This window comes from Theobroma cacao, chromosome 5 (genome assembly GCF_000208745.1).
Source record: "Theobroma cacao cultivar B97-61/B2 chromosome 5, Criollo_cocoa_genome_V2, whole genome shotgun sequence".
NCBI classification, from domain to species: domain Eukaryota; kingdom Viridiplantae; phylum Streptophyta; class Magnoliopsida; order Malvales; family Malvaceae; genus Theobroma; species Theobroma cacao.
The window spans coordinates 2,720,492-2,735,341 of NC_030854.1; the positions used below are offsets into that span (position 1 = coordinate 2,720,492).

The 14,850-nt window shown below is 35.2% G+C and overlaps 2 protein-coding genes across 2 annotated transcripts in view; both read left to right on the top strand.

The window, feature by feature from the left end:
- Window positions 5,710–9,221, top strand: LOC18597930 (zinc finger protein JACKDAW). The gene is made up of 4 exons (XM_007027235.2): window positions 5,710–6,356; window positions 6,471–6,867; window positions 7,087–7,298; window positions 7,435–9,221. The coding sequence occupies exons 1-4, from the start codon at window positions 6,227–6,229 to the stop codon at window positions 8,178–8,180; spliced, it is 1,485 nt and encodes a 494-aa protein (XP_007027297.2). The 5' UTR covers window positions 5,710–6,226; the 3' UTR covers window positions 8,181–9,221.
- Window positions 11,519–14,850, top strand: part of LOC18597931 (dnaJ protein P58IPK homolog) — a 4,499-nt gene continuing 1,167 nt past the window's right edge. The window contains exons 1-7 of the mRNA XM_007027236.2: window positions 11,519–11,821; window positions 12,848–13,013; window positions 13,336–13,537; window positions 13,624–13,784; window positions 13,886–13,979; window positions 14,193–14,405; window positions 14,506–14,586. Coding sequence (XP_007027298.2) covers window positions 11,689–11,821; window positions 12,848–13,013; window positions 13,336–13,537; window positions 13,624–13,784; window positions 13,886–13,979; window positions 14,193–14,405; window positions 14,506–14,586 — 1,050 coding nt within the window. The 5' untranslated portion in view covers window positions 11,519–11,688. The remainder of the gene's footprint in view (window positions 11,822–12,847; window positions 13,014–13,335; window positions 13,538–13,623; window positions 13,785–13,885; window positions 13,980–14,192; window positions 14,406–14,505; window positions 14,587–14,850) is intronic.

Genomic DNA, 14,850 nt, shown 5'->3' on the forward strand with positions numbered 1-14,850 from the left:
AGAGTGCATTGGGGAGGAAAATGGGAAAGGAAAATAACATTATTTCCTCCATGCATTTGGTAAAAAAGAAAAAAGATATAGAAAAAAATGAGGGATTTACAATTAATTTCCAACAATCATAAGAGTCAATCATTTGGAGATATACATATATGGGGATGGAAATGAAGAAGAAACAGACTCAGATCCATAGTTTCCTCATTTTTGTCATCGTTCATATAAATAAATAGACATACGGATAGGGAAGAAACAATTACATGAGCACAAATGTATTGAGTCTTAAGGACATGAAATTAATGAAGAACGTAAGACTAGATAGAAGACAGTTTTAACATTTGTGAATTCATCCAGTTCATAGGTCAAATTTTATTTTCCTTTTCTATGATTCTTGGCCAATAAAATCACAAAAAATAACCTATTCAATCTTCAAAAGAAGATATAATATACTGTGTTTGTAATAGTACGGACATTCAAGATTAACATGGACGAAAAATCAACCAGAAGACTTAACCTGATTAAAATCATTCTGACGAATTAGACGATTTACCAATTGAATGAACTTATCGTTTTTTTTTTAAATTATTTTCTTTTATTTCCATACGTAAAATCTGTAATCATGAATTCAAATAATTCGTTGAAGCTGAATGCCTGTCCATTCCTTTTTCAACTGAAAGCAGCCTCATGTTAGACAGTAAGGACAGCCCATGTGGGGCTATTACATCCAAGGAGGGGCAGGGGCAAACCGTGTTAGTTGTGCGCTTTTAACATTTTAATAACACAATAATGCTTTGGTGTTGGATTGAACTAAACTTGTTTGAGAATTCCCACTAAAATATTAAAGAAGAATAAAGAAATCATATTTGTGAGTCACGGCTCATCGAGTAGTTTTTCACTCTTTGGTTATTTATAGTGAACCATCACTTTACAGGATGTTTGATTTGCGAAATAGATAAAAATAAAATAGACCTTATACAAGGTAATAGAACAAACCATCCACTCTCACAATAGATAGCACGGCTAAACATGTCTTACCCAACACCTTCGTCAAACCAAACAATGGGAAAATTATGCCTATAACAAGTTATAACACCAAAATTCAATGAAGAAGCATGACTCCATATAACACAAGGACCATTTCGTGCTCAAATAACTCAGTTTTATCTACCTTATTTGTGGGAGATATTTCAAAAGTAAACACAAACCAACCACCTCACAGAGAGGGTCGATTTGTTGAAATAGCTTCTAAAATTTCCATGACCTCTTACGACCATTAAAGACCCAATTGACCGTAATTTTCGAGTCCGAAGGATCTCAATTAATTTGCTTTTTTCAATTTGGGATTTAGGGTCACTTTCACTTAGGTTGATAAAAGTCATCAATCGGTCACTTTTCATCTTTTTTCTTGATTATTAATCAGAAGAAAAAGATAATAATCGTATATAGTCCATACATATAATTAATTTATAAAGTAAATCACACTTCTGAATATATATATGTGCCCATTATTTTTTATTAAAAGAAAATCACACTTCTGAATTATATATGTGGTGCACCTAAATCTTTTGCATGTCGAAATACTAGTATTTAATGAGCATTAAAAATTTCCATTTCACCTCTAAATGAACTAATTTAATAATTGACCTGGTAAACTTAAAAAAGATTGAGAAATCCCAAATCTCATCGGTCCAAGATATATATATGTGTATATAATAACAAAGGAAAAGGGCCCAACCATCCATAATTATTTCTCTTCAATCTAAGGGAATTATATAGGGCAATTGAAAATCAATCTAAGCGGAAAACAAAAACAAAAACAAAACAAAACAAGACATTTCATGGAACATCTATATATTGTTTTAGTTTTTTTAAAAAAAAAAAGAAAAGAAAACAAAATCTATGGGATGTCCTGTATTTAAATAGTTTAATTCTAGCTAGGTTACCAAACAGGGTCTTCGGAGAGAATAATAAAGTAAGACAATGGGCATTAGCTCTCTAATACATAGAGGGACAGAGATTGGGAATCTATGCAATGGATGAATGTGAAGGATGTCGTTTCTGGTCGGACACATTATCCTTATAAAACTCATTCCCCCTCCCCTTCTTTTTTCCATCATCTGAGAATTTTAGGGTTTTTTAGATATTTGCAAAAAACGAACACATGGGACATGGGATTTTGTGTGTGTCCCTACGTTTGCATGTGTCTCTTACTTATATTTTTGAAACAAAAAAGCATAGGATACCAAGGAAAGAGGGGGCATCCTTTTTTTTGGAAGGAAGCTCCGAATGCATGGAGCCAAAAGCAGGTCAATTATCTATTGCCTTCAAACTTTGTATTATACATATCTCCCTATATGTCTTGTGTATTCTTTTTCCATCTAATACATCCATCCAATTATATATAATGTAGAGAACAACAGTGTGGTGTCTGCTCAAAGTCAGCTTCGATAAAGACATCGCCACATGACAGGAGCTTTCTTGACGTAGACCTACTGTAAAAACGTGTTTGAGGGGAACAGTTGGATCCATATATATATATATATATATATATATATATATATATATATATATTCAATTAATTAATGTATGCACCTTAGGCTTCTTGCATTAATGGTGAACGACACAGCTTGTTGTCTCCATATCGAGCAGTGCCCAGAATATAAATACTAAGTCTGATTTATGGTACGGGGAGAAAGCAACGAGCAGAGGAGAAGAGAGCTAGCTTTACATACCCAAAAATCTTGGTAATTATATCTTGTTCGATGTCATGCAATTAACATCCGCGAATAGATACAGATGTGACAAGGAAGGAAAAATTGACTTGAAGAGGCTTCGATGCATGAAAGAGGGTCAGAAATCGATTCAGTCTGCGTAACAAAATTCAAAAAACATTCATGATTGTAACGAGTAGGACAAACTATAGAATTAATAACTAGCTACCACACACACGTTTTTCACCATGGCAGCTGGGCATGCATGCTTTTGAAATAGTTAGGAAGAGAAAGTCCATCCTAATATCCTATGCCATCACCACCGTCTTTGGTAGAGTTGTCTTTGGTGTGAGAAGTGATGGAAAATGAAATCACAGGGTTTAGAAATTAATGGCAAAGCACATATAACACTTTAGTGTAGAGTGGTATAATGGTCGCCCACTCTAGCAGCTTTTCACAAATACAAGTTTCAAGTCAACGATTTCCTAACTAATTTTAATAACAATTTTATAATATACATTGTTATATATTTTTCTGATTTTATAATTTATAGTGATCAATTATAATTAGTCGGATCATCAAAATTAATATATATGTTTACTAAAAATTTTTTAAAAAATCTCGATGAATTGGTTATGGTATACATAAAACTATACACTATATGGTAATTAAGTATAAATATATGTATACTTTTGTTAATTAGAAACATCAAAACACCTCCACGAGTCTTTTGTCTATTAGTGTTAAGGTTAAAGATTTCAATCAGTATAATGTATTCTTTGTCAATTATTACTATATGACATACTTTTTTTAAAAAGAAAAAAACTATAGAAAATTGGATTTATCAACTTTCATATAAAGTTAAATATACCAAATTAAGCAGCCAAACTTCATTAAATTTGAATCAATTTGTTTTTTTTCTTATCAATAGGAGAGAGCTAATACCTACTTTTGGTTTCAAAAAGAAAACATACATTGTATTAGTAGGGGTATATTTTTATTAATTTACCAGAAATAATTAAAAAAAGCACAAAAAGATGGCAGAAGTAAAGGGTTTTTGGTACACTAGGTATTCACGTCAAGTGGTAGCACAATTTATATATAATATATGGCATCTTAGATTAAAATTTGAATGGTAATTAATTAATTAATTAGCATAATTTTATTAATATATATTTATAATATTACAATATTTAATCTGCTATAACGTGAGAAGTTCTTGTCATGGCAATAACACATCCCACATGTGATTCTCGCATTTTGGGACCCTCAACTATTACACCCATTTCTGGGAATTCAGTCAGTGAGTCATGGAATTTGATCATTAACATATATACCAGCTTATCAATATGAAAATGAAATTGGTCCATCCACTTTGAATTCTGATCAGCAGCAGGTTCGAATAATTAATCGAATTCAAACTCAAATCGAACTGAATCACTAGCCTAATTAATTATGATCAAACTGCCACATTTCAACAATTTTTTAACTTAATTTGAATGGAGGATACCTATCACGAGTTATGACTTGAATACACAATCAATCTATAGACTTCACCCCATTTATCTCATCTTTGCTATCCTTACCCCAGTAGGAAACCAACTTATAGAACATTTTTATAGAGGTTTAGAAGAATTTATGAATTTACTTCGTTCTATCTGCAACCTATTTGGTAGAATAATCTGGATTATTTCATTATTGTCGGAGAACTCACCACCATCAAGGACAGAAAGATCAAATTTTAAGAAAGTAACATGGTGTCGTGTAGATAGAGACAATACCACAGATTTTCTGTTCAATTACCCTTTTCCCTTTTGCAATTCCTGTATGTAATAAACAGGTTTTACCATTAAGCTAAATGAAGATAGCAATGACTAGCTAATATTATTGTACAAGTTATGATTCTCCAATTGAAATGAATATGTACAGCTAGACTCTATTTTAACATGGATTTCTCATGCATCATTTGACATCAACCAATCACACGACAATTGAATAAAGGGTTTCTCAAATTGTGAGTGGTTTGGCCCAAAGAACTCTTGAACAATGAAAACCAACCAAAAGAAAAACAATTAAAAAAAAAACCCAGACTGTTGCAGTAAAAATGTTTTACTTGTACTAGTACAAGTAGACTTTTGTTGTGTGAGTGGAGAGTATCATCATCAACATCAGTAACATAACAAGGACAAGTACATATCACTGTAACATGCACTCAATACTTTTTAGGATGATGGAGGAGGGTGCAGCATCAGAATCACAGTCCAAATCTGGGTCCCCCTTCCAGACAGGTATCACGGACCGTCCTATCACTTCTCTTTCTCTCTCTCTCTCTCTCTCTCTCTCTCTCTTTCTCTCGGGAACCCCAACTCTCTCTCAGCACTCAGGCTCAGCTCACTTACCACTCTCTCTCTCTCTCTCTCACACACATTTTGCTTTATGCTATCTCTCTTCCGCCCCTGCAACTTCTTCCTAAATTTGGTCTTTCTTTTAATTATGGTTTAATCATTTCACACCTGATCAAAATGGCTGTAAAGGCAACTCACTTTTTAACCAAGTCCCCTACCTTTTCCTGGACTCAAATCACTAAAACAAACAAACAAACGCCGATCAAAATAAAAAAAGAAAAAAAAAACCCTTCATCTGCTCTCCTTCTGTTAGTAAAACAATCCCATCAATTACCCTTTTTTATAGGTACCACTAGTATAGTAATAGCAGTCGTAGTAACTTTTTATTATTCAATCGATTTTCTTTTCCTTGGTACTACTACAATATTAAAATATTACACTGCTACTGCTATGTAGTTTGAGCTCCAAAAGCTAGCACTACCACAAAAGGCACACAAAAACCTATACAATTTTCAGCTGGTGTTACTCAATAGCAGCAGCTTGCTGTCTTGCACGCACAAATGCAACCTTCTACAATCGTGAGTTTGTGTATGAAAGAGAAAGAGAGAACGGGGGAGGGGGGGGGGGGGGGGTGGCCCATCTAAATCAATGGCTGACCGACTTTGAAGATATGGGTAAGATAAAAAAGAAGGGTGTAGAATAATGTAAGACCAAGACTATAAGAGAAAGAGAAAGAGAGAGCGAGAGAGAGACAGGAGGGGTTAGAAAATGAGATAGAGAGATATTCTCTTTAGTCATCATGGTTTTTGGTGTTTTCTTTTGAAATCAAAACAAGGTAAAAACCAGATCTCTGTAAGAAGAGTCCGAGGGTGCTTTTTTTATTTTGTTGTTGTTTTAAAGTTTAGTAGTATATATTTGTGTGGGGAGAGTGTTTTAGATTGAAGCTTGAGTTGTGCTTTTCTTGTCTCTTTGGCAGAATCAGAGAGAGAGAGAGAGAGTCAGTATTTGAATTTATATACCAAAGATTTATCTGCTTGCGTTTGGAGAAATCCTTGTTTTCTTTTGTTTTGTACTGTTTTTTAGTTTTAGCCTTTTGAAAGCTAGTTGTTTTCTTGCAACTAATATTCAAAACTATCAGTTTTCGGAATTTAGTTGCCAAAACAAAAATTAAAAAAGATGTCTGGTGATGCGTTTTCCATGCCTGCTTCAAGAGGAGGGTTTGTTCAAGACCAAAATAATGCAAACCCTAACCCTAAAGCTAATCCTAATCCTGTTAAGAAGAAGCGAAATCTTCCAGGAACTCCTGGTAAGCTTAAATTTACTTAATCTTTCATTCACTTTAATGATACCCTTTTCTTAACTGTTGTTGATGAACCGATTAGTCCAGTAATTCCATATATTCTTTTCTTTGTCTCAACAGATCCAGATGCTGAAGTTATTGCTTTATCTCCCAAAACTCTTATGGCTACAAACAGATTCATATGTGAAATATGCAACAAAGGTTTCCAAAGAGACCAAAACTTACAGCTTCATCGCCGGGGTCACAATCTTCCATGGAAGCTCAGGCAAAGAACCAACAAAGAGGTCCGAAAGAAGGTTTATATCTGTCCTGAGAAAACCTGCGTTCACCACGATCCATCCAGAGCTCTTGGCGACCTCACTGGAATAAAGAAACATTATAGCAGAAAACATGGGGAGAAGAAGTGGAAGTGTGAGAAATGTTCAAAGAAATATGCAGTTCAATCAGACTGGAAAGCTCACTCCAAAACTTGTGGTACTAGAGAGTACAAGTGCGACTGTGGGACACTATTTTCCAGGTATTCCATATACCTTTGTTTCTTGTTTTTCTCTTGTTCTCAAATCTTCTTTCTTTTTGTTACGATACGTTGCATAAAGAAATAAATGCACATATTTGAAGAATTCATGGCTTTGGGCTTTCTAATTTAATGCAACCTAATGATTAGGTAATAAGTGCTTGTATTCTGAATTTGGGGTGTTGGTTGTGTATTGAATTGGTGTTGTTTTAATTCAAACAGAAAAGACAGCTTTATCACCCATCGAGCTTTTTGTGACGCCTTAGCTGAAGAGAGTGCACGACTCACTTCTGTTGCAGCCACAAACCTAAATTTCAGAAATGATACTGTGAATCTGCCGCATGGATTTGCTGGCCGGGGAGTTCAAGATGTTGCTGGAATTTCTCAACTCGGTTCGGGTTTCGGACAAGATTTCACTGGGATGCCTGCAGCAGGTATAACTCTCCTTCAAAAGATACCAACAAAATCCTCGACATCCCAGAATGTTTCCGATGATTAAATCGGGCCTGGTTAATCTTATTGGTATTGTGACTAAATTATCAAGTCTTTTCGTGTTATTGAATTTGACAGGTTTGCCTGAGATTGTTCAAATGGCTTCAGGCAATCTCTTTGGCTCATCTTCACTGACCAATTTTGATAACCACGGTCACTTCCCTGGATTTGACAAGAGTGGTGCAACTTCAACAAATGCCAATCTCTCCTTATCGCCATTGCCACAAGGGTTAAAAGAAGAAGGTGGAAGCAAAGGTAATTTGATGGAAAGCTTGTCGTCTCTCTACTCGGAAACTCAAAACAAGCAACCCAAGCCTGCTGCACCCATGTCCGCAACTGCACTCCTGCAAAAAGCAGCCCAGATGGGTTCAACAAGAAGCAACCCATCGTTCTTTGGGAACAGTTTTGGTGTAATGAGCTCATCTTCTTCTCACACGGTTAGTCTGAGTTCAACTCAGGATAGAAATGATCAGCTGCACCAGGTTTATCCAAATCATGTGAAGGAACAAGAGACTTTCATGGCATCAAGTAGTGTATCAATGAGTACTGATGCAGGTCTCGGAAGTTCAAATTTTAATTCTGTGGCCAGTGCAACGAGCAACAATCTTGAGCAGCTCATGTTACAAACAGGAGCAAAACACAGTAACCCAAGTCAACTAAAGATGCACCACCCTGGTTCAAATTCCATTGATCAAAGTCTGACCAGAGACTTCCTTGGCATGAGCAACGATCAATCTGCTCGTCCATTTTTACCCCAAGACCTAGCCAAATTTGCATCAATTGGCTCAACCATGGGCTTGAGTCAATTCACCAGCAACCACTGAGCTCAGCTACCTAGCTACCTTTCCAAATACCGTTACAGCTCAGTAAAAAAAAATTCAGCAAAAAAAATATACGAGTTGCCGATACGATTATATATGCAATATATAATCTTAAAAAAAAAAAAAAAGGCTGAAGGTTGGGGACCAAGTTGGAGACTCGGTGTACAAGCAAACCAAAGCCCCAGAAAAAAGCACAGAAGCTCATCTTGTGAATGGTCAGTGAAACAGCCGAGGGGGGGACTTGTGAGGGGCCCAATTCCATGTTTGAAATGACTAAACAATGAGCCAACTCCAAGTCATTGCATGTACTCGTTGTTGTTCTTGTTGTTTTCTTTTCTGTCTCAGCTCTCTTATCGTTTTTTTCACAATATTTTTTCTTTTCTTTTTATATATAATCTTTCCTTCTTCACTTTCTCTCTCTCCTTTTTGAAATTGAACAGCACTGGAAACTAAAGTATTTGGTTGACTGTTCGTCAAAGTAATGCGGCTCACTCGTCAACGTTGGTGGTTTTAGGATTAGGAGAGAGAGAGACAAACAGAGAAAGATTATTTAGTCATCAGTTTGCAGCTTGTTCCCTTGTTATATATTATACTTGTTAGGTATTAGGGGAGACTTAGATTATACATAGTAGCCTTTGCACGTCTCTAATTTGTTTTCTTTTCTCTCTATTTTTTGCTTTTTTGGTTTCGGATTATCATCGGGTGCTTGTTTTATTTAAACAATTAGACGATCAAGTGGAAAGGCAAGGTAGGCAATAGCCATGTTGGATCAAGTAGGAAGAATCTAGGGGCTGCAAGGTAGACCTTATAGTGTAATGAGAAATCTAGTACTGAAATTATTGGGGCCAAGGATGGCTTTGAGGGTGTGTTCAAAGTCAAGGACATCCGTCCGATCTGTCCAACGTTAATTGATGGAAATTTGGGTAAAAAAAAAAAAAAGAGAAAACATCCGGGGAATTATCCAAAAGATCAATTGCACTTCTAGATGATGTTTTTGCCTTGTATATATAAACATTTGTAGAGAATGTTATGATGATGCCCTAGAAATTGGTATCTATATCATTGTGATGAGTATGGAATATATATGCTTGTAATTTAGTTTGGGTTATTATTGATTAACAATATGCAATTAGTATATGTTGTTTAAATCCCATAAGATTGATAATTAAGATCATATTATGATATAAGTTTATTTGCTTTATTACATAGTATTTTTTTATTGAATGAATTAATTCACATTATTAAAGTTTCGTTGGATTAATATTTTTATTATTTCAAGCATAGGCTAAATATAGTTCATATATTAATATTAGAAGAATTTTCCATTTCTCAGCCCCTCACGATCCTTGCTGTTCTACTGAGAAAAGGATAAAGGCAACAACCTTGGAAACTAAGACAGAATATGTTTAGGTTTCCAATGCAAGACCTATTGGAAACTACATGAACGCCGTTTGTATTCATCTTTCCAAACATGTTTATGGTTACTTTTATGTTGCTAAGGCCATATTTTATATATGTTCACTAGACATGCGATCAAAACTAGAAAAACCTAAGTAAAAAACGAACATAGGTGGGCTTTTGACAGTGACGACGGTGGGGGACGGGATAGACACTTAATTTTTGGCCGAAAAGGTTGCAAAAATCCCCTTTCCTAGTCTAGGGCACTGTAGTCTCTTGCCCCCTAACAGCCCGTTGCTGGGCACTCTTTGTACAGGACAGTTTTTGACTTTCAATGCTCTTTAAAAAACATACTACCAAGGTTTTTTTTTTTTTTTAAAGAAAAAACTGGGAAATGGGAATGCTTCACACCTCGTAGAGCCAATGGTCAGGCAAAGTAAACAGGGTCTGCAATGGACGAAGGGATGTGCCCACAAACTGCACAAAAAGAGAGAGAGAGAGAGAGAGAGAGAGATGTGCAATGGGATTTTTCTATAAAGAAAGTGCAGTTAATTGTTATTGTATAATGATTTTCACCTTTTTATTGGTACTTGTCCACGACCAGCTTTTTGAGACCTTCGTCAGCCTATGTCTTCGAAGTTTTGAACTAGTTTTATATTTGGAATATTAAAACAATACCCATCACTTTTTACAGTATGTTACACAAGCTTCAAACCAAGTTTTTAGCTTAAGAAAAGTTGTACATTCAAATTAGTTATTGCTTATAAAGTGAAATTAGAGTTAATGGGTCAATAAATTCCAAGTGTCAATAAATTCTACTCCTATAGAAGAGAGCGCTTTTGCTTTAGAGTTCATGTGTCATTTGCCCAACAAGGCACCAAGCTAAGAAAATTATATAGAGTTGTAATTAATTAGGGTTTATGTGGAAGGGAGAAACCGAGAAAGGACCTAATTGGTTAACCTAATTTAGATTTTAATGATTTTGGACCACCACCAACCATTTCCACGCTATAGTTTTCATGTGTTAAGCTTTTCACGTATCATCATCCCCTATTTCCCTAGCAATATTTTATTAATACAACTGATTGGGGTTTCACAATAACAAGTTGAAATGGTTGACGTTGTCCAGCCAATTAAACAAAGTCAAAAACTTTTCTAGTTCCTACTCTATACATTTTATGTATATATATATACCTTCTCGCAAGCCATCCCTTATATATATTTCTCATAGACTATTGTAAAAATTCTTGTTTACTCTTACAACTTCAATTGATTCTTTCTATTAACTAATTAAATGATGGATTATTATCAATTTATCAACGTTACGATTTTTTACCTTTACAGCGAATTTAAATAAATTATTTAATTATTAAATGAACACATGACAGTTGTATGCAGTTTAAAAACCCCATCGTTAATGTGTAGAATAATAATCCGTAAATAATTATTTTATATTTCGTAGTATGTATAGAAAAAAAAAAACTACCATAATAATAATTTCATTTCATATATACTATGAGTGATATTATTTAAGGAAACATGAAAGTTTTCAAAGGTTTTATTGGATAAAGCTTATGGGTGACATTATTGAAATCAAATGGCATGTAAATGCCCATAAACTACCATTCCTTTGAACAAATTGTTATAATTATTTATTCACAAATTAAAGCATCCGACATGTTACAATTCTTTGGGCTATGTCTTGTTTTCTGGTAAGAAAGAGTTTTCTTAAGACCCAATTGTGTAGTTGGGCCAACCGGAAGTCCAGGGGACAAGTACGGTATGACATGTCAATCTCCTACTGCGTTAGGAGTTCCACGGGTGCGCACTTAGCCGGACCATTCAAATCCACGTGTATTTCATCCATTGGCTGAAACAACGTGTAATGACATGCAAATCCTCGCGAACACTTCTTCCAAATCCCAAAGATTGTATGTAACAAATTTATATGAACTCTAAAACGTTTTCTTTATGATTTTGGTTTCACCAACTAAAAATTGGAGTCTTCGGAATCAAAATCAAACAAGCAAAAGTAATATATATACATATGCACACAGACAAAAAAAAAAAATCCTATGTAAATCTATTGATTTATAAATAGAGAGGAAGAACAATGTTGAATACTTTGAGTTTGAGTTGGGCCTTGAATTCCATGGCTTGGAGAGGATTGGTCTACACGGTTTTAATACTCAACTTTGCATTGGTTTGCCAGTTTCTGCTTCTCCAGCCTCTCGTTTCTGCTTTCGGTTAGTGAGCTTTTTTTTTTTTTTTAATTTTCTCTTTTGTGTTTTTGAAACTTTTTTTGTTTTTATTTTTTGGAGAAATCGCATTAAGTTGATGTAGATTTGATGATTTGATCTGGGGTTTTGTTGTATAAAATTAGTGGGTTTCAGCTGAAAATCTAGGTTGTATAGCTTCATTGGTTATCTGGGTGTTGTTTGAGTTAGGTTAAAGGAAGTTTTTTGGTTAGAGATTGTGTGAAAGTTGAAGTCTTGGGGGGGAAAGGGAAAATTGATTAAAATTGTTTATATCAATTGTTCGTTTTAGTCTGTTGGTTGCTGGTTATATTTTATCTATTGCCAAAGAAGCTCTTTATTGATTTTCTTGGATTGCTGTTTTCTGCAGGAGAAGCCTTTGAATAGTCAATTAGTAATATTACACCTTTTTATTGCTTCTGCATTGCTATCTTCATTTATCCATCTTGAGCAGAAGTGTTAAATAAGAATTTTTGTTTTGGTTAAATTTGTAAAAAAAAGTTTATGAATTTGAGGGTATGCAAAAATTGCTAGATAGAACATAAATTTGAAAGGATTTCCATTGCAAAGGGGCTTTTCTCTGTAGAAAGATTATCAATTTTTGGATTCTAATTGGGAAAGGACAAATAGCTTCCTCGTTTTTGGTCAAGACCCTTCTCCGGTCTACATTGGTGGAGTGGAATTGTCTATTAGATAGTTCAACTTGAAAGACACTTTTCTTTTCATATATACTTTTAGATGCACTGTAGCTAACAGAATGAATTAAAAAGCACCAGGTGATGCAAGCATGATAGTGATACTGCATAGCTGTTAACATCTTTGTAGAAATGTATCTTTTGTTTGACTTTTGTATGACTGTTTTGAGTCCGAGCATGCAAATAGCTGGTGCATCTTGTTTAGATATTAAAATTGGTATTCTTGGAGTATATTAGTTTGATTGTAAATTTGCAGCCTTGGCTAGCAAATGCATACCTTCTCTGTTTATTTGTCCTTAAGAGTTGCCACTTGGATGTGCAGATGGAAAGCCAGGAAATGCTGCTGAGTTGTTCGAGAGAGTTTCACAGAGTATAAAGGTGAAACACTACAGTGAGGCACTCAATGATCTTAATGCTGCTATTGAGGCAGATCCAGCGTTTTCAGAAGCACATTTACGCCGTGCATCTGTTCTACGTCAGCTCTGCCGGTACTGTTGAAACTTAGGAAGTTAGAATATATACTTCTATTCTATTAATTGCAGTACTTTTTTCTTTTTCTTTTTTCATGTGCATTCAAAAATGAAGAAATTATTAGCAAATATGGTTTTATTGAGATCTTCTGATGTCTTTGATGACATTTTTCTATAGCTCCTAGAAAATTTTGGTATGAATGTTTTTGTAAAATTTTTATGGTTCCTATGGCACTTGAAAGAAAGAAGTTTCTGGTCTTGTCTAACACACTCTCTCTGCCACCCTATCTTCTACTTCTAATTGGAAAATTATATGACTGGCACTTTTTCAATGATGTAGATATGAGGAATCTGAGAAAAGCTACAAAAGGTTTCTGGAACTAAAACCTGGAAATTCGGTTGCTGAAAAGGAACTTTCTCAATTGCATCAGGCTCAAAATGCTTTGGAAACAGCTTTCAGTCTCTTTGACTCTGGAGACTCTACAAAAGCTTTGGAATACTTGGATAAAGTTGTACTAGTTTTTTCTCCAGCATGCTCAAAGGTAGCACCTACTTTGAATTTCTGTTCTTTTCTTTTTCCCTGAGTTATAGCAACCTTTATAAACTCTATGTGCTTCATTTATTGCAGGCCAAGCTCCTCAAGGTGAAGTTGTTGTTAGCAGCTAAAGACTATTCTAGTGCTATATCAGAAACTGGGTATATCCTCAAGGAAGACGAGAACAATCTTGAGGCCTTACTACTTCGTGGCCGTGCATACTACTATTTAGCAGATCATGATGTTGCTCAAAGGTTTGTTTAACATCATATTTTTTCTAGGAAAAGAATCTTATAATGCCTCATTTGGTTACATCTAGAATTGGATGTATAGATCTGATACATGATCTTTTCAGGCATTACCAGAAAGGTCTTCGCCTTGATCCAGAGCACAGTGAACTGAAGAAAGCTTATTTTGGATTGAAAAATTTACTGAAGAAGACTAAAAGTGTAGGCCCACTAAACATCTTTTTGAATTCTCCCTCTCCCTTTTGTCTTTATCTGTTTGAGATCAGTGTAGGGGCTAAGCTACATGGTAGTTTGGCAGTGGCCTATTTTCTTAAACAACCTTCTATTTTTCTTTATTTTTTAACTTAAAAATGGTCCTGTCACCCTCTATGTTGCCTAAGTTTGTTTACATACGTGGACTTGTGGAATCTGTAGGCAGAAGATAATGTAAACAAGGGAAAGCTGCGCCTTGCAGCTGAGGACTACAAAGGAGCACTTGCATTGGACCCCAATCATCTTGCTTACAATGTGCATCTTCACCTTGGGTTGTGCAAGGTCTTGGTTAAGCTTGGCAGAGGCAAGGATGCTTTAAATAGTTGCTCTGAAGCGCTTAACATTGATGGGGAGCTTCTTGAAGCTTTAGTACAGGTAAGCTGTAGACTCCATGCACCCATTGCCAACTTTTTACTATAGGTGCATGAACATAATGCCATAACTCTCATTCTTTAACTGTCTTTGCATGTTTCAGAGGGGTGAGGCTAAACTTTTAACAGAGGATTGGGAAGGTGCTGTGGAAGATCTGAAATCAGCAGCTCAACGATCACCTCAGGTGAGTCATGATATTTTATTTGGATGATAATTGTCCCTACAGTTTCTTCTCGCTTCCCATATTGTACTTATATCAGTAATGTGTTATGTATGAGACATGTTATTTTGTAGTTTTAAGGCTCTGGTTTTGTAATTCTTTGTTTTTTTTTTTTTTTTTCTGTTTTTTGAAGTATGAAATCTAGGAAAATTTTGAATTCTGCCAAAGATCTATACGTGCTTTTTTGTCCTCCTTCCCCCCCCCCCCCCCCCCCCCCACTCCCCCCCC

Bases quoted from the DNA above. Each gene is read 5' to 3' on its own strand.
- LOC18597930 (XM_007027235.2), top strand. From the start codon at position 6,227: ATGTCTGGTGATGCGTTTTCCATGCCTGCTTCAAGAGGAGGGTTTGTT. The intron at 6,357-6,470 runs GTAAGCTTAAAT...TTGTCTCAACAG, and splicing joins AAATCTTCCAGGAACTCCTG to ATCCAGATGCTGAAGTTATT. The intron at 7,299-7,434 runs GTATAACTCTCC...TGAATTTGACAG, and splicing joins CACTGGGATGCCTGCAGCAG to GTTTGCCTGAGATTGTTCAA.